Source organism: Antedon mediterranea, chromosome 1, assembly GCF_964355755.1.
Source record: "Antedon mediterranea chromosome 1, ecAntMedi1.1, whole genome shotgun sequence".
In the NCBI taxonomy this organism is placed as follows: domain Eukaryota; kingdom Metazoa; phylum Echinodermata; class Crinoidea; order Comatulida; family Antedonidae; genus Antedon; species Antedon mediterranea.
The window spans coordinates 35,366,202-35,384,876 of NC_092670.1; the positions used below are offsets into that span (position 1 = coordinate 35,366,202).

Here is an 18,675-nt window from a genome sequence, read left to right on the forward strand (position 1 = left end):
TAAACTGGTAATGTGACTAAACTGGTAATGTGACTAAACTTGTAATGTGACTAAACTGGTAATGTGACTAAACTGGTAATGTGACTAAACTGGTAATGTGACTAAACTGGTAATGTGACTAAACTGGTAATGTGACTAAACTGGTAATGTGACTAAACTGGTAATATGACTAAACTGGTAAACTGTAAACAATAGTATTTAACTGCATAATTAGACACCTGCATGCTATGACGGTTATTTATCTTTTTAAAAGATTATTTCATACGCATCCAACAGCGAGCAACTCGGCAATTACAGGTTGGATAGACTAATTCATAATTTGACGTGCTTGTTATTTGAGTCTTGGGGTAGAGTAGATAAAGCTGTTAGTTACCTTGGTACTAAGTCAGGTTTGAACCATGAAATTCACAACAGGCAATCGACAATAAGAGAAAGCACCAAAAAAATAACAGAAAATAACCCTTAAACAACCGAACAAAGTAGTACTGTTACTGTAGTTTTCATAGTTTAAACATTTTGTTCATAGTTTAATAGATAATTTTAAATTTAATATCGAAGAAAAATAAAATAATTTCTTAATTTGATTTTGTAAGAAAAGGTAGTGCATCTTAAACACAGGGTTCCCAGAAAATACTGTAAACGTATGCCGTACACACTTTGACGTAATGTAACGCAATAGATTCACCCAAACTGTGTGTTGTGCCTACATCAACGTAATTCAATTTAACTCAGATCTTCTCAGTTTATAAAGCTATACATAAATCAACAGATAAAGTCAATTGAGCTGAAAAGCTAATGTCAGTCGTTGGCTATCAAGTTTGTGGAACATGAGATAATTAACAAGTGTAGTGCAGAGGTATAAGTCGTCCATACTTTAATCTGTACCGTCGGCTTTACGTTTTTTTAACTTTAATTCTGACAAATCCATCGCCTTTAGTTCAACATTTAAAATAATACCTTATAATTCTCAATAGAATGTTAATTATCTTTCCTTAATCTTCAATGTTTTTTCATATGTATATGGTTTATCATATGATAATTGATAATACATGTATTTTTTTAACACGCATGAAGAAATCTTTGGTGACATTAGACCTTTATTATTGGCCCTTATTTGTCAATTTCCAAAATAATTAGTATTTTGTCCTTCTACTTATGGTTATTCGTCCATTTTATTAATTCACGTATACAGTACACCAGTGCAAACTATCTGCAAATAATACATGTTATGCTACAAGCATCTTCGTTGTGCTTGCTATTTTACGTCATACGTCATATCCCGCGTTTAAAACAAATATAAGACGTTTCAATAACAATATTTTCCCTGAAATTGTCCTCATTCATTTATTTATATTTCTGTATGCTTTTAAATGCTTATTTCCACCCACAGATTTAATTGGACGTCAGAAGAACACGAAATTTCTAAAAAGAATTGTGATTGGTTGTCTTAAAGTTTGCATGTTTATATGAATTGGTTAGCTCAGAAACGTCGCAACTTAGTTTACGTCGAAGTTTGAAAATTCACTCATCTAGGCCTATTGGATTTCAATTGGTCATGTGAGAGCCTGTTATTGTTAGACTGGATTTGATTGGTCATCTGAGAGCCTGCTATTTTTAGACTGGATTTGATTGGTTGTTTGAGAGTCTTCTATTAATTATTGGTCGTACAGTATATGACGGGACAGTTACCTAAACGTACATTGAGTAGAAAAGTATAAATACAACTTTAAAATGGATTGGAATGATAAGGCGTGCACTGATAAATGCCGGGATAGATATTATGATTATGAAAAAGAATTGAATCTAAAAGGTAAGCTATTAAGTAAGATTGGTAAGATATTGAATAAAGCTAAACAAACGGTGTATTTAGGTAATTTATGACACAACGCAAGAACATACTGGTGGTATTTAAGGTAAAACTAATATTAAGCTCTGTCTACACTATTAAACTTTATTTGACAATATATGGCACATCACATTTTGTTGGTACCTAAATTTTGATATTGTAGACAGAGCTTTATATATGTCATGATCATGTCAGAATTTATATGTCATGGTGACGTTGGTCAAAATAGGTGATCTGTTTAGGCTAATGAATTATTTTTTAAACTAAAAATGTGCACGGCAAAATCACCAAAAAAAAGAATTTGTTTTTTAGATCCAGCCTCGAGTACGTCGAATGGATTCTAATAATAATAATCACATTTTTATGGAACCATTCTTAAAATGATGTCAAAGCGCTTTTAGAAATATTATATTGCGGAAATTTAAAATTAGTTTTCAGTAATTTCTAATACGAACATCTGTTTGAGTGAAGCGTTCCAAATGTACTTTTTATGGGTACTTTGTTCATCATTTTATTATTCCTAATTAAATGTTTCGTCGTAATTACACACGTGTGTAAGAAAACTTAACTTTAGTAGACAATTTAGTGGTGTAATAAATTCTGCATTATAACGCTTTATGTTCGCGTTTAAAGTAGATGATAAACTACTGGATGTAAAGCCTTTTTTTTATTTTCGAGGCCCCTTTATATTTGCGATATTGTAACCTTTTAACCTGTAACCTACTGCATCTATATATAAATGTACGTAAGGGCATCTATACAAATTATGAATAATTCTGAAATAATCGAACACAATGCAAACATGTTTACTTTTATATTATAAATCCAAAGACAAAATACTGAACAAATGACAATATTACTATTAGTAGCGTTTGCAACTACCAACGGTAAACCTCGGTCTATACTATCAAACTTTATTTGACAAATGTGATGTGTCCATAATTATATGGACACTTTGACGTCATAGGACTACGATATTTGGGAACATCACACTTTTTGTCAAACTGGGTTGATAGACAGAGCTTAAGAATCTAGGCATACATTAGGATAGCGTAGGCCTAAGTAGACGTACCGTAGAGTTTCCTCAGATTTGATTTTGATTCCAACTTGGACGCAAAAGATTCAACGACATTGGCGCAAGGCAAGTGAGTTGACGTATCACAAGCACGACATTTCACATGATCCATCGTGCGTCGTGATTGGTCAATTACTTGCGGGGCGTTACGTCCTTGCGGTGCGTGCAAGTACGTATGAACGAAGCTTTACTCAAATTTCAGTAACAAAGTGTCAAAATACAAAATTGAAGAAAACGTTGTTCCAATCAATCGTACAGTAGGCCTATACGATATGTTTACCCGTGCAATCGTGTTGTAAAGTTTGACCGTGAGAGGTTTATTTATTCTTCTTTAAACTCAATCTAGCATTGAAATTTGCTAATGTATAAATCTTCTTAATCTCTTACAAATCGCTTTGGATTTTTAGTCTAGAGTAGATTTACACCGCTCAACAACATCATATTAATATCTCCGCAGTTTAATCTGATATTAACACTAGCCAACTGATTGAATGAATCTAATTAGAGCAGTGTACCGTTAAAATACATTATATTCACCAGACGATAAACACGTTGTTGACAAGCTGGCCTACATTATAAAATCTGTGTCCACACACATACATACTAGTATTAATTTATTTAAAGACTTATGACCTATTTTGATAGCAGGGGTCATGACTAATTGTAATAGTTAAATAAAACAAACCAATAGATATCGTTTAGACGGATTTTATGTGTGATTTGAAAGGGTGTGTTACGTAATCTACGCAAGTTAATTATTAAAAATATAATTATACATCATAACATAATTTGATTGTTGTGGTGAGAATAAAACAATTATTTTTCAAACCAATCCAATAAATAGTTAATTCTAACCGCATCATCAACACAGATATATTTTAAAATAATAAACACAAACATAATTTGTTATTAGGCCTACATCAAACCCTGTAATGTCAACTATTACCGTTGTGGAGTTACGTAAGAAGTATCAGATATCTAAAATTGAATCGTCAAAACTTGCGTAAAACGCGTTCCATACTCCCTCAATTTCGCATTTACTGTAATATATTTTCCTGTTATATTGATTTACAAGAATGTTCATATTTCATGTTTTCGTTATAATTACTGTGCTTTTAATTGTTTGTTGACAGGTGCAGCGTACTGTGGTGTTGATTTTGACAGTACAATATGCTGGCCGCCTACACTTGCAAATGAGACAGCAGTTGTGGTGTGTCCTGAAGGAAACCCATTAATAGACACCAGCAGTAAGTATAGCAAAACAGAGATTAGTTGAAGAACAATAGTTTCTTGACTCAAACCGTCTTTATTAAGCATTTTGTACAGTATGTGAAACAGTATCAACCTGATTTCTGTTGCGCGTGCGCTTGCTTGTGAATTAGTACTGATGTGCTGTTCCTGATCATTGTCACTTCGTTCTACGCTGAGGTGATACCGAGTCACCATCCAATCGAATTTAAACAACAGAGGTACCATAAAAGCCCCAGTGGTCTAATGATTATGATAGATCAAGCAGAAAGTTCCGTGTTTGAATCTCTTTGAAAGATTTTTACATGTGTATGGTTTAAAGCATCTTTCGACAAACTGTTATGTAAAACTATATGCTTACTAATAATAGGCCTAACATGAATATTTGGGCAAAATGCATTTAGGTATTGAGGTTTCTACACTCAATTTTTCAAACAAATGTTTCTGTCATTCATCGCCACCCCTTTCTTTCTCTTCTCAAAATCCTCGTTTATCTGCGTTTGAATTTTAATGTAATTCGGTTACTTTATCTTTACGTTATCGAGTAGGCCTACTGTTTTATAAACTTGTTTTAATTTAACAATATAAACAAACAATAATACGTCTACCATGTCTTTTCTTTTGGCAGAAACAGCATTTCAAAAATGCAACATCAATGCAACTTGGAACAAAATTCCAGGATATATATTACAATGTTTTTACGACGACAACAAGGAAGTAGTAACTCATAAGCAAACGGATGAGGAATTAGCCGCAAAGGAACAGGTATACGTTCAAGTTTATATTAGTATCATCATTGAAGAAGTTTTTGAAAAAAAATTACGTATACATTATTGATTGCATGATTAGTTCCACAATGAGTTCGACCCTATCTGTATCATACTAATTGCATGCTTAAGCAAGATGACATGTAAAGCCGTTGGTCTCGTATACTTAACAGTGCACGTTAACGAACTTGGTACACTATTCGTCTCCCTAGTCCAGATCCCTATGTATTTTCGTGTGCAGATCATGGGGAAAGTGTAAACATTGTGTTTTATGAATATTTGAATCATGCTGGTTTTAAAAACCCATGTTGTCAAATTTCTAAAATTCATCTTTGACCTCTGACCTCAATTTGATTGTTTTGACCCATTGAAAACAAAATGATCATATCTTTGCAACGCTTAGATTAAATGAAATAATACATATCATATAACTCCGTAACTAATAGTTGGACAAACTTTAAATAGGGCTCAAATTAATCTGAAGGTATATGTTTCTATTCAGTCTAATAAGAACTTTTTCAAGAAAATGACCCGAAATATTTTTATTGACCTTTGACCTGTACTGGTAGTACATATTTCTATAATCTCAAAAACTATTGGCCGTAAAATGGTTGTTTTTGTGAAATGGTTCGAAAAATTTACATTTATATGTTGTATAATAACAACATTTTATAGAAATGTAAAAGAATTCTATTTATGATCACTAACTTTGTAATTTATTAACATCACTAGCATTTGTTATAATATTAAAATGTGTCATATTTGCTGATTTTAAGCACTTCACATGAATTTATCAGAAAATATGTGTATTTAATATAAAATTTATTTTTTTTTATATAAAGACAATTTAATTGTCTATCAAATAAGACTATTTTCAAATTATTATGGCTAAAACTTAATTAATGTTCACACTTTCCCCATGATCTGCACACGAAGGCACTTTTTTTGACATAGGGATCTGGACTACCCGGTGTGCTGATCTGGTAGGCCTGCACTGCGTGGGTCCATGGAGGGCTTAATCTGAGAATTTCCTCAGTTTCCAGTTAAGCTTGAGGACAAAGAATTATACATTTAACATTTAATCGTCCTCAATTTATTACTGCAGTTGGTATACCAAAAGACCTGCCTAATCACATTTATTAAAATCTATGAGTTATCTTCAATATGGGCCTTCTCTGAGTTACTAAGCGCTTACACTTATTGTTTCAGAATTATTATAAAAACGTAGCAACAAAAACTTCACTACCACGTCTTGTGGTTTCATTTCTATAGGAATCCGTTAGGAATCGAAAGCGTATCCACGCATGCGCACATTAACTTTACAGGACCTCTGTATTGTATAGGCCTACATTTTAAAATTGGTATTTATGCCTATAATTATGTTATGGTATGATGATTTCGTTATTCCTAATCAATAGTTTTATATATTTTACAGTTTTTAAACGACGTTGCTGGTATAAGTCGATTTGTTGAATTATTTTTTATCTGCCTCTCGTTATTCAGCCTTATCGTTGCGCTATTTGTCCTGAATTATTTCAGGTTAGTATTATTAGTGAACCAGAAGATTTAACTGTTTTTTTATAAGCGAAATAAATATGTTGTTATTTTTATTCTTATTTTTGTTAAAGGTAAATACATTTATTACAATTGCAAAATGACCTATTTAAAGTTGAATTTATCTGTTACTATTGAATACTGAAAAGCTTTATTTGTCCATTATCATATAAAATAATAATGGAGATTGGCAAATATATATTCGTACGATTAAAAACAGATATATATATTTACAGTATATATAATATAAACAAAAAAATTGAAATATAGAATACACACACATTGTTCGTGATTTTAGAGACAATACATCTTTAAATTGATAAACACGATACAAACTTGTTTTCGTTTTACTTTATTCAGTGCTCTTAAGTGCCACCGCACCCGCATTCACAAACACTTATTTTGTGCTCTAATCATCTTTGAGGTCATCTTGACAATCACTGTTGTCGAAGAATTAATTAGTTTCTATAAACCAGACCAGTGCTCCATAATTAAGGATGATACTATTGCGGCGACCGTAAGTATCATATCGCCATTCTTTTGAAATAATTACAAGTAATATATATTTATTACGATATAAAACAACAAGCAGCCTGAAAGTTAAAAACGTTGAACAAATATAATTGAGATAAAAAAAAATAAAGAGCATGGGCCCGATTTATCAATTTTGCTTAGCCAAAAAAGTCGTCTTAACTTTACCTTAAATTCTAAAGTTTAATTTTACGCATGCGCAAAGTAAATTTACCTAAGACAATTTTTCTGCTTAGACGGTTATTAAATTATCTTTAGTTATTTCCTTAAGCACTTCTGAAATATTTCAGCTTAAGCAAAAATATAAGCAAATATTGATAAATGCCAAACCTGTTGCTTAATACGTGAGTTGAGGGAAGGGATGTGTTTGTACGCAAGACAACCCTCGACTCGATGGCGTACGCTCCTGCAGAAGCACAAAACAACAGGTTCCCCGTTTGAATCTTTAATGAAGATATTGACTCATTATTGGCTCATAATTCAAAAACGTCACGCATACTAAATTTGCTCGCTCATGTGGTTTAATGCTAAAAAGTTAAACAAAGTTTTTCATCAGTGCAATTAAATTCTATGATTTCATCAATGTAACACAATAAGCAATTTCGATGGACCTGTAGTTTGTTTTATCGGAAACAGTACTTGCTGCACTATTATTTCACTAAGTAAAACAAGATTATTAAAGAAATACTCTAGGTCATTTTAAAGAATTGTGCACAGTACTGTACTTTATTCTTCATAATGTAGACAATTAGACCAAACTAAAATATAGGTTGTCCTAACAAATGTCAACGATGTAAGATCAAATACGCGTACACCATAAAATGATGACGTCATTAATAATGGGCCGGTCTCGTTACCCAAATTATTTAAATTCGTATTTAATGATATAGAACAACATACGATATACGACAGTATGCCTTCTCCCTTGAGGCATCGAGTAACGTATTTTGTTATGCTATAATGTTCGTTTCGATTCGACATACCGATTGGATATTGAAGTAGTTTTTCTATATCCGGAGAATTAATTACGATCTATAAGCAACTGTCAAATGTATTTTTCCCTTTTCAATAATACATCAGCTTAGGTTTACCGGCTTTAAAATGCATATATGTTCTATATCCATGCTTACTCAACGATGCGTATAAAAAGTACGCATGCAAACACACGGATAATTCACACTAAATTGCAAAATTTGTAACATTTCTACTAATCCTTGACTATTGTGAGCTTAAAACATAGTGTTAGAATTGCTTTATCTTTCAATCCATTCAATTTGGAGAAAAACGCTCTAAGCATGAGGTGATAGAACATTCTCTTCCTCGCACATAAAGTGTAAAACATAAATATAACTATACAGCAAGTAATGTCGATTGTAACCTTAGTCTCTTTTTTTTCAAATATCCCATCTCGTTGGTGAACCCACTTTTAAATATATAGTATCCAGCAGTATACTTGTTGAATGGTTAAATATTACAATAATAAATTATCATTATTATTCAGACAAACTTAGTCTGGTTACATCTTACATCTCTTAATGAACAAGTTTCCATGTTTTGTGTGACTACACCGTGCAGATTCTGTTTTCAATGAATTCCAACATGTTCTCCAATTATTGTACAAATTGCTATACAATAATATCTGTACTGTACTATATTTACGTTATAGAACAGTCCAGTAAAATGTTATTAAATGAACATTGTAAATGTTGGTATTTTAATACTATAGTCATCATCATCGTCACCAGCGTCGTCATCATCATTTATTACAGATCGTCGTCAACATTATCACAATCGTGATATTTATTTATCGTTATCATTATCGTCCTCATATTTTTACCATCGTTATCATCATAGTCAAATATCATTTTCAACATTGTCATTTTCATTGTCAGCATCATCATTAACATTTTCAACATCGTGGTCATCATTGTCAATCATCATCATTTTTACCATCGTCATAATCATTTTCAACGTTGTCATCTCACCATCGTCATCATTGTCATTATTATTGTTATCATTGTGAGCATCATTATTGTCATAATCATTTTCAACATTGTCATCATCATTGTTATATCATTATCACCATCGTCATCATCATTTTCACCATTGTCCCAATCATTTTCTACATCGTTATCATCAATGTCACCATCGTCATTGTCACCATTGTCATAATTATTGCCACTATCTTTATTTTCAACATCGTTATCATCATTGTTACCATCGTCATCATCATTTTCATCATTGTTCCAATCATTTTCTACGTTTTCTTCATCATTTCCATTGTCACCATCGTCATTGTCACCATCGTCATCTTCATTGCCACCATCTTCATTATTTTTCAACATCGTTATAAGTGTTACAATCGTCATTATCACCATTGTTATCATTATTGCCGTCATCTTCATTATTTGTCAGCATCGTTATCATCATTGTCACAATCGTTAATGCCACCATCTTTAATTTCAACATCATTATCATCATTGTCACCATTGTAATCATCATTTCCAACATCGTTATCATCATTTTCACTATGGTCGTCATCATCATCATAATTGTCACAATCATCATCATAATTGCCACCATCGTCATACTCATTTTACAATTGTCGTCATCTTTGTCACTATCCCTGTAATAATTAAATTCATATATGATTTTTTGTTTAACTTTGAAAAAAAACCCTATATTCATAACATCACGATTTTAAAATAATTTACCACAAAAATTTTTTTTTATTTTTTATGGTGATGAGAAAGCCGCCGTAGTTATTTTAAGTTCATGTAAAACTCCTAAAACTTGAAACTAACAACTACTGTTCTTTGTTATAACAGCCAATTTTATGTGAAACTCTGATTGTAGTGAGAGAATACAGCCGTTTTGTTGTCTTTGCTTGGATGTTCATCGAGGGACACTATTTGAATGGACTCGTATCAGCGGCAGTCTTCGGCACTCCGAAATTTGTTCTTTACTATATCTTTGGTTGGAGTAAGTAGACCTATGATTATAACTAATACTACAAGCTATTCTTTCAAAAATTTTTTTCGTATTAGAGAAGTTTGTTTAGATAATAATGACATTTTCAGAGCAACAGTCAAATACAAAAGTGTGGTTTGGAACACTTTTTATATGCTCACACAAGGTTTTAATGGTACATGAAATGTGTTGAAAGTCGTGAATTGAATTTTTTTGCTTGGTTTAAATGTTGGTAGATTGATAATAATGTTGTTATTTACTTTTAATTTCAGTGTCTCCTTTACCGTTTCTTGTGCTGTGGATAATATTCATGTCAAAATCTGTTTTGCAGTAAGTAGTTGATGGCACATTGAAAAGATCTTTGATTTGTGAATGGTTAATTTCCTATAAATACTTACGATATAGTCTAGACTTAACGATGATCGATCGAGAAGTTGGCTATGTATTATATAAACTATTAAGTGTCTGTTTACACGGGGCACCGTTACCCTTGACAAGACATGGACAACAATGGCAAAGAACAAAAATAAACAGGAAATTAAGATAATTATCAAACTAAAAAGTAAGAAGAACAATTGTTTAATGTTTATTGAAATTTTGTCACCGGGCATTTTTCCTTTTTCGTCTTTTTTCCATGTAAATTGATTGTCATCATGTATTGTCCCCCAAAAACATCATAAATGAAGATTAATTAAATCAGAATTTGAATATGTTATTTTGTAGTTTTTATAAAGTTAATCACTTTCGTAATGTTTTCACTTATAAAAATAAATCGTTAAATTCAACCAAAAGTTATTAACTATTATGTGACATTAAATTGACATATTCAACAACATTCAACAAAGCATTATTTTTTCATAGGACAATACATCTTTAATATTCCTAAACAAATTACGGACACAAATCAAAACGTACGTCGTAAAAGAAATAATAACTTGCTATGCGGCAATAAATTATAAATTAATGATAAAATGTTGTATTTTTATTATTTAGATGTTGGTATGATTATGCATCTTCAAAATATTATTTATTAGTCGAGATTCCACGCCTCTCACTTTTAGGGGTAAGTAAAATGGCGAATTTATAAACATGTACAGTACGTAAATGTGTTTTGCATATAATAACCTTATAAAAACAAAGTATAAGTGACAGTGGACATACACTAGAAATACCATGTAGGCCTACTATACATACTATATGTACGAATTATTTTTAATTCTATATGAGATGCATGTACCAGGTTTCAGGATAATGCAGGTGTTTTGGGATGTTTTGTATTCGTTGAAAGTTTGACGCCTCTTTAAACACTCTTTCAACCCGGGAAATTATTTTTTCCATTAAACTAGTTGTATATAAATATGTTGATATAATATGTATTTTTTTATGAATCCATTTTTTGTATAGATTAACATTGTTCTTCTTTTCAACATCATCCGGGTCCTTGTAACGAAACTTCGACAGAACAATTCTGGAGAAAGTCAGCTTGTGCGGTAAGTTTTCTGATCGAAATTAAATGGCCCTCTAATAATTAACCTCTTGTAAATTCAAGACCATTTAAATTAAAATACTTCTCAAATTAAACATCACTGTTTGAATATTTAATGAAAAGAGATAAATTTATTGATAATACAATATTGATAAAAATTAAGATTAATGTTATTATTAATAACATTGCTAAAATAATATAGTTTTTTACACTGACATAGTTTGTGCGGTAGGTTTTGTGATCTTCCTAAAATTAACTGGCCCTCTAATAATTAACCTCTTGTAAATTCAATACCATTCTAATTAAAATACTTCTCTAATTAAACACCACTGTTTAATATTTAATGAAAAGAGATACATTTATTGATAAATTCATTGATCAATATTGATAACAGTTTATATGTTGGCCTAAAATGAAAATTAATGTTATTACTAATAACATTGCATTGCTAAAACAATGTAGTTCTTTACACCGACTTAGCTGTTCACACTTGTTCCGATCTGTGCCTGAATAGGCCTGAAAGACCCTAAACGTCCAGAAAATCAGTACGTTTTGACGATTTTCTGTGTTCTATAGTATATAAAATAAAATGAAACATCTGCCTCTTCATCCTAAAGATTGGATAATATTGATGCCGAATAATATTGTTTTAGATCATTATTTAGCTATTACTGACGATTGTGATATGTCATAATTACTTCAGTGACATGATGGATACCCCAATGCTTAATGTTATTGAAAAGTATGTCATTATAAAAGTTGTTTACGTAACTGTGAGAAGAGTTTTTTTTATAAAAAGTACACGTTTTGATCATGAAAACTTTTGGAAATCTTAAATCTCTACATGCTAATATGTATTTCTCTTATTCTTATAATTGCAATGTACTAATTTAGGATTGAGTAAGTTGACACTCGTTTCTCGTACGATACTATGTCCTGCAACTGCAACCCAGCTAGCTGAATGTTCACCGGTAAAATAGTGTTTAGCTACCCAATGTTAAGGGTTTTAACACCGTCGATGTGTTATGTATATAATGAGATAGATAATTTAGACGGTTATGTTCACTTAATTGGACATTCGTGTGTTTGGGGTTTGTCTGTTACCCATCACCTGACATGAGCCAGCCTAGTATATCATTGCTTGAAGATATGAGAAACTGTATGAAATCGCCAGAGAAACGAAGTAGACCTTTAATGCTAGGTTGGTATTCTAGATAACCAATCGTTCATAGCTTCTATGACATCACAAACACATTTGACCGTTTATTTATAAGCTTCACAAGCCAATATGAAAACAATTCAAGGAACATAGTAATCAAGTCAGAAAATGTGAATAGCATAATGTGTTCTTTAATCGGAAATAGAGGATTAGAAGACTACGGGATATGTGTCTCTCGAAGTAGACCAGATTGGTTTCAGGCATCTCTCCATGTATGCTACAATAATGGTTTTTTAACGATTATAAGCAACGTCTTAGTTAAGTTGAAGATGTTCTCCAGATGGAATGCCATCCTGAGATGAGTAGTAGTAATTTTGTTTTTTTTATTTATTTCATTTATGTAATTTACTTTCTATGGACCAGAGTTTCCTAAATAAAAGATTGAATGAATGAATGAATGAATGAATGAATGAATGAATGAATGAATAATAAATAATTTGTAAATCACTCAACGCTTTATAGCTTTAGTTTTCTGGGATTTGTTCAAACCTCGGAACATTTTTTCAGAGGTGAAATAAGTTCATAAGTTGTGATTTAGATCATGGAGGTAAATCAATTAATGTTTATCTTTATAGAGCACAGCACAGTTTATGGTAACTCGTTTTGTAGAGTATGCATATACTATAATCTGGTGCTGGTGGTTGACTCTGTCCATTTGAGGCCTAGGCTAGTAGTTTTTTGTTCAGATTTTCTGTTTTAAACGCACTTTTATTGTTGCAATTGACACTACTAATTATGGTACAGTACATTATAAAAGAGATAATTAAATCGTAATAATAAAAGCAGCAAGTTTAGTGCTGAAATAAGTTGTAAATAAAAATAAAGCGTACGTCTGTATCCTTTGTATGCCTATATCTTGAGGCGGTTAAGTGCGCTGTTGTTCTTACATTATTTTAATTAGTGGTTTTCCACTGTAGATGATCACAATTATAGCCTTTAAGAAAGTGCAAAGCATTAGATCATCGAATCCAGAATCTTAAGTATAATCGAACGAGGAACAAACATAATGTGTCTAAGCCACTTCATCCTAGAGTAGGCCTTATGTCAGTTGATGCAATTTCATTTTCACATAATGATTAAGTAATTCAACGTAATATTAAGATGTGCACATTAGCCAATCAACGTTGAGATATAGATGCTATTCTCTATGGCGGTTTTATGCGACAAAGTGGAGACGTTAATGATATCATGAACGGTGGCGTATCGGATAACCCCTGAAGCAGCAGTGCCCAGGGGAAAGACATTAAAATATGTCAAAAAATGTTAAAAACGCCCGAGGCCTCCAACGATGGAGGGCCCTCGTGTCTCTACGTTAGGCCACTGATAATGGATCTCTAGTCCATGATCAGATCACCAAACACAAGTGTTCGTATGTAATCCCACATCCCTTATTATAACTCGCAAGGGTCTGGTTTTCCTCCACTGTCTACTGGACGCTTGAAAATATTATATTATTATTAGACATATTAGTATTATATAATCATTTATTTATTAACTGTTTGAGCTTTCTGTCTTTTATAAATCAATAATAGCAATATCAAATTAGTAAATCATATGTATGCAGTAACTACCGTTCAGTTTTATTGATGATGAAACAAGTGCGTAGTTAGTTAATTAGAGCATACTTGTCTGTTTTAAATAGCATTACATGCAATTAATTATATGTAGCTGATCATTAGTGCACGTTTGAAGTGACCGCCGCTTACGACCGACTTGGGATAACAGAGTATATGACAACTGTTTATTACTTGTTTATGATTTTTGTCGAATTGATTAGGCGGAAAGAAATTACCTCGTAACACAGTTCTACAAAAATTATGATTCCTATCAATGCTAAAACATAATTATTAAATACTCGATTGTTATTTTATCATTAATGTAAAACTTTAAAGTATTATATTAATATTAGTATGGTTTGGCGCCTTTAGCTTTAGCCGTACAGCCGCTTATGTCATTAATTATTATTATTCTATGACTTAAATGGTACCATGATTATTATTACGATTACTAAAAATAGCAATTACCGAACTTTCTAGACCTAAAATGACTGTTGAATTATAATTTATTGGTGTGAATGTCACGTGTGTTAATGGTTGTCATTATTTTTAGAACATCAAAAGGCATATAACTGTCGAAATAACATAAGTTATAGTCCTCTACTTTAATGTCGCACCATCCTAAAAAACTTTGTGATCTGAATGTTCTGAGGGAAATGGATAAAACGACGTCTTCAAACTATAAACCATTTGAGGGCGCTTATTCATGCTAAAATTGGTGACGTAATTAATATTTTCAGTTAACATTTTAAATTTTTTTTTAATTAACAAACGCTAATTATAAGCATAAATTAAACAAACGGTTTATTTATTTATACCTAACTCGTTTTTAAACATCTGTTCTCCATTTAACTCTTATATAACATAAATATAATACTTATTTTGTATCGTCTTATTCAAAATTATTAGTCTTTTTTTCTTTTTTCTTCCTCAGAAAAGCAATTAAAGCAACCGCTGTTTTAACACCACTGTTGGGAGTGTGTAACCTCACGTATTTAATAACCCCAAATTCTGAAGCACATGAGCAGTCTAAGGTACAAATAGTGTTCAATCACTGTATCATAAAGCTGCCACCTGCTATACAAGGCTTTATTGTGGCGTTGCTGTACTGTTTTCTTAATGGAGAGGTGAGTTCATAGCCTAAAATATCGAATCTAGGCCTATAATTATCGTGACTGATTACACAGTTTTGTTTTCGGCCGAAAATAAAGAAGATGGAAATATGAATACGCATGCGCATAAGCCATCTAATGGAAAAAAGCATTAACTACTAGTCAAAAAGTTTTACCTCGTTTTAAGTAACAATTATATTTTTATTAAAAAATTATTTCTGTCTTATTCTATATTATTCAATAATGTAGCCTGTTTGATGTGCAATATAACATGAGTATTTATATATATTTTCCTAGAAAAGCAAGTCCAAAGGAGGATCTTAAATGTTATATTATCCCATAAATCAGGCAATATTTTTAATTAATTTCGTCATCAACCAAGTTACTGCCCATGAAAGGATATCTGTTTGCTTTTAGGTGCTAGCCATTTTGCGGAGGCGATGGTCAAGTTGGCGATTACACCGGATCAGTGGTAACACAGTGCGTCGAACTTCAGCCTCAGTTTTCACCACTCTTACAGACGTAAGTGGGGTAGCCTTCCTCCTAGTTGATATAACTTAGCTCCTTGATATAATATTTAAATCAAAATATGTTCTTCAAATCCTTGCTTTTATATGGCGAAACACTATCTAGTATAGAATATCACGACTTGCATTAGGCCTTAGAAAGCATGAGTAATTTCTATCCTGTCACGTGTGAAAAAAAATAAACAAAAAAAAAAACAAAAGAAAAAAACAACAAAAAACAACAGAAACAAACAACAACAAAAAAACAACAGAATATTTGTTTGTATTTTAAATATTTATTGTGTAACTTATATAAAGTTTATTGGATTTATAATGATAATATTTTGTTGTGTTTTACCATGAGATTGAGAATCTGTAATCTATAGTCTCGGCATGTAGACTTCCTAAGACACGGTACTTACTCGAATATGTGCCTTGAAGATTATTCAACCAATCATCGTCACTGATGAAAAATAAACATTTTTGTTAGAGTTGAGTACTGTTTGTAAGCGACAGCCAACAGCACTTTGTGAAATATGTAATCATCCCTAAAAAACTTATTTCGGTCGTGGTTAGTAGTTCACCACGAAGAACATACCCACTCGATTAACTACACCTCTTGTCTGTGGTGGTTCAGGCGTCTTTATAAAACAAATATTAATTATGTGTTATGGAAAATTATACAGTAGTATTTTGAATATTTCCAATTTCCGTTCCTTAAGCTTGGTTCCCAATAGCGAGGCAACGCAGCGATGTATCGACGCAAAGTGCTGTATTGCGTAATCACAAGTGGGAACCGACGACGCAATAGTGCTGCAAATATCGCAGGTTTGATTTCACGCAGGCGGGGGCAAACACAATTATTAGAAGGGCATTTGCTTACGTTGCGTAAGCTTGGTTCCCACTAGAACGTAACGCAAGGACGTAAACGCAACGCAAGCGTTTTAACCAATGACAAGCGAAGTTATAGACAGTTAGCAATCACAAGTCAATTCACTTGCGTTGCATTACGTCCTTGCGTTGCGTTGCTAGTGGGAACCACGCTTTAGATTGCGTTACGTTGCGTCGCTAGTGGGAACCACGCTTTACTAGTGAACCGTAGCACATGACGTGAGCAACGCACTCTGGGTCTCATTCCAGAGGGTACGATATAGGTCCATCGATCAATTCCTATATCTCAGGCTCTAATATATTGTTTCAAATTACTTACCAACTAATTTTACTAATAGCTATTTGTGTAAAAATATGTCATGTTGAATGAACAGTATATACGTTAGTAACATTTATTCTAAATGTCGTGTCACTTTTAATTCAACTTTATCCGTATTAAAATTTATGTTGTGTGCTATTTATTTTCAGTGGGAACTCATTTATCAGTACAGTATTTATCTACTATAGGCCTACACAGATAGTTCTATATTTAAGAATTAAGTAAATCCGTTCATAGAGGTATAAACCACCATGATCCGATGAAATAGAAAGTGTGCAGTCATTTTGACTTTTTGTACTTAAAGGAACGTGGCCTTTTCTTTATAGGAGGGTTTATAATATTCGGGTATTGTTTTCAAAGAAATGGATTTAAAATGAATGACCGATCGTATTGGCCGCGTAATAGTACTTTTTCCATTTTGTCGTGTACGAAAAAAAAATCTTCTCGCGTACGAAAAGAAAAATCTGCATGAAATCCAATAGCAGCGACTCGCACGACGCGTTCACAACAACAAGATCGTAACAATGCATGGCAATGACAAGAATCTATTTAAGTAGATGATATATAAAACAATAGAATTTCATCTTTCACCTCATGAAATTATTTGTACAATCGCACTTACACACATTTAATTTTGTATAACATAAAAAAAACTTTTGGAATAGTTATATAACTTAATTTCATATTTTTATTGAAGGACACTGAAGCTACAGGAGCACGCCGCGCAAGTGCTCGCCAGACCTATGTAAGTTTACATTATGTATTCCAGGCAAAAAAAATGTGTTGCACTTAAAAATTGTATTGTTCTGTTGTGTTACATTGATATAATAGAAAATAGAAAAAAAATGGCCTAACACTTTATACTGTACTGTAAAATCATTAACATTGGTTTTTTTGCTAAATCGTTGTATTCATTCGTGTTGTATTTCATTTAAATTCGCATGGATTTAGACATAATTACTGTTAATTCTACGGTGTACCCTTTGAAATATATTTATGCTTTACTATGCCCAAACATGGTATGCCCAGGTTTTACTATGTCCAGTAAAAAACCTTTACCCCATTTTGCTTGAAGTCTTAGGCATACAGATTAATGCTTGAATGAAACACTGGGAGCTTCATTGTGCGTTTGTCTTGGTGACTTTAGACCAATCTTATTTTATCGTAGGCCTGGCTTGGTTTTTATAACTCATTGTGACCATGGTACCTCCATGTTGTGACGTAGACCAATCCTTATGTAGGCTTAGTTCAGATGTGCATGTATTTAGATGCAAGCTTGACGCAAATTGATTTGCAATAATGCTAACTAATCTTCAATGTAACTGTGTGTTGTGTTGTATATATTTGAAAGTTTGTTTCTGTTGGTCTATACGTAATGTTATCAGAACGCTTGATATCAGGAATTGGTCGATTGCATGACACGTGATACACACCAAACACTACGAATAAACAACTGGTAACGAATATGCGCATGCATGCACATGTTTACGTTGGTGGTAGTCTGGATCCTAGGCGGAGTTTTGACTTAATATATAAACAAGATAGATAATTTGGCACATATAGCGTTTCATACGTATAATACTCTAACATAAAAA

The 18,675-nt window shown here is 32.3% G+C and overlaps 1 protein-coding gene across 4 annotated transcripts in view; it reads left to right on the top strand.

Moving 5' to 3' along the window:
* Positions 1-18,675, top strand: part of LOC140044030 (PDF receptor-like) — an 82,181-nt gene that overhangs the window by 57,616 nt on the left and 5,890 nt on the right. For 2 of the 4 annotated variants that reach the window (XM_072088654.1, XM_072088542.1), the window contains exons 3-14: positions 1,391-1,810; positions 4,055-4,168; positions 4,798-4,934; positions 6,372-6,475; positions 6,851-7,007; positions 9,850-10,003; positions 10,264-10,321; positions 10,985-11,054; positions 11,396-11,481; positions 15,187-15,379; positions 15,782-15,886; positions 17,778-17,825. In XM_072088654.1, coding sequence (XP_071944755.1) covers positions 1,732-1,810; positions 4,055-4,168; positions 4,798-4,934; positions 6,372-6,475; positions 6,851-7,007; positions 9,850-10,003; positions 10,264-10,321; positions 10,985-11,054; positions 11,396-11,481; positions 15,187-15,379; positions 15,782-15,886; positions 17,778-17,825 — 1,305 coding nt within the window. In that variant the 5' untranslated portion in view covers positions 1,391-1,731. The remainder of the gene's footprint in view (positions 1-1,390; positions 1,811-4,054; positions 4,169-4,797; positions 4,935-6,371; positions 6,476-6,850; positions 7,008-9,849; positions 10,004-10,263; positions 10,322-10,984; positions 11,055-11,395; positions 11,482-15,186; positions 15,380-15,781; positions 15,887-17,777; positions 17,826-18,675) is intronic. The other 2 variants (XM_072088709.1, XM_072088596.1) reach the window with 2 other exon arrangements.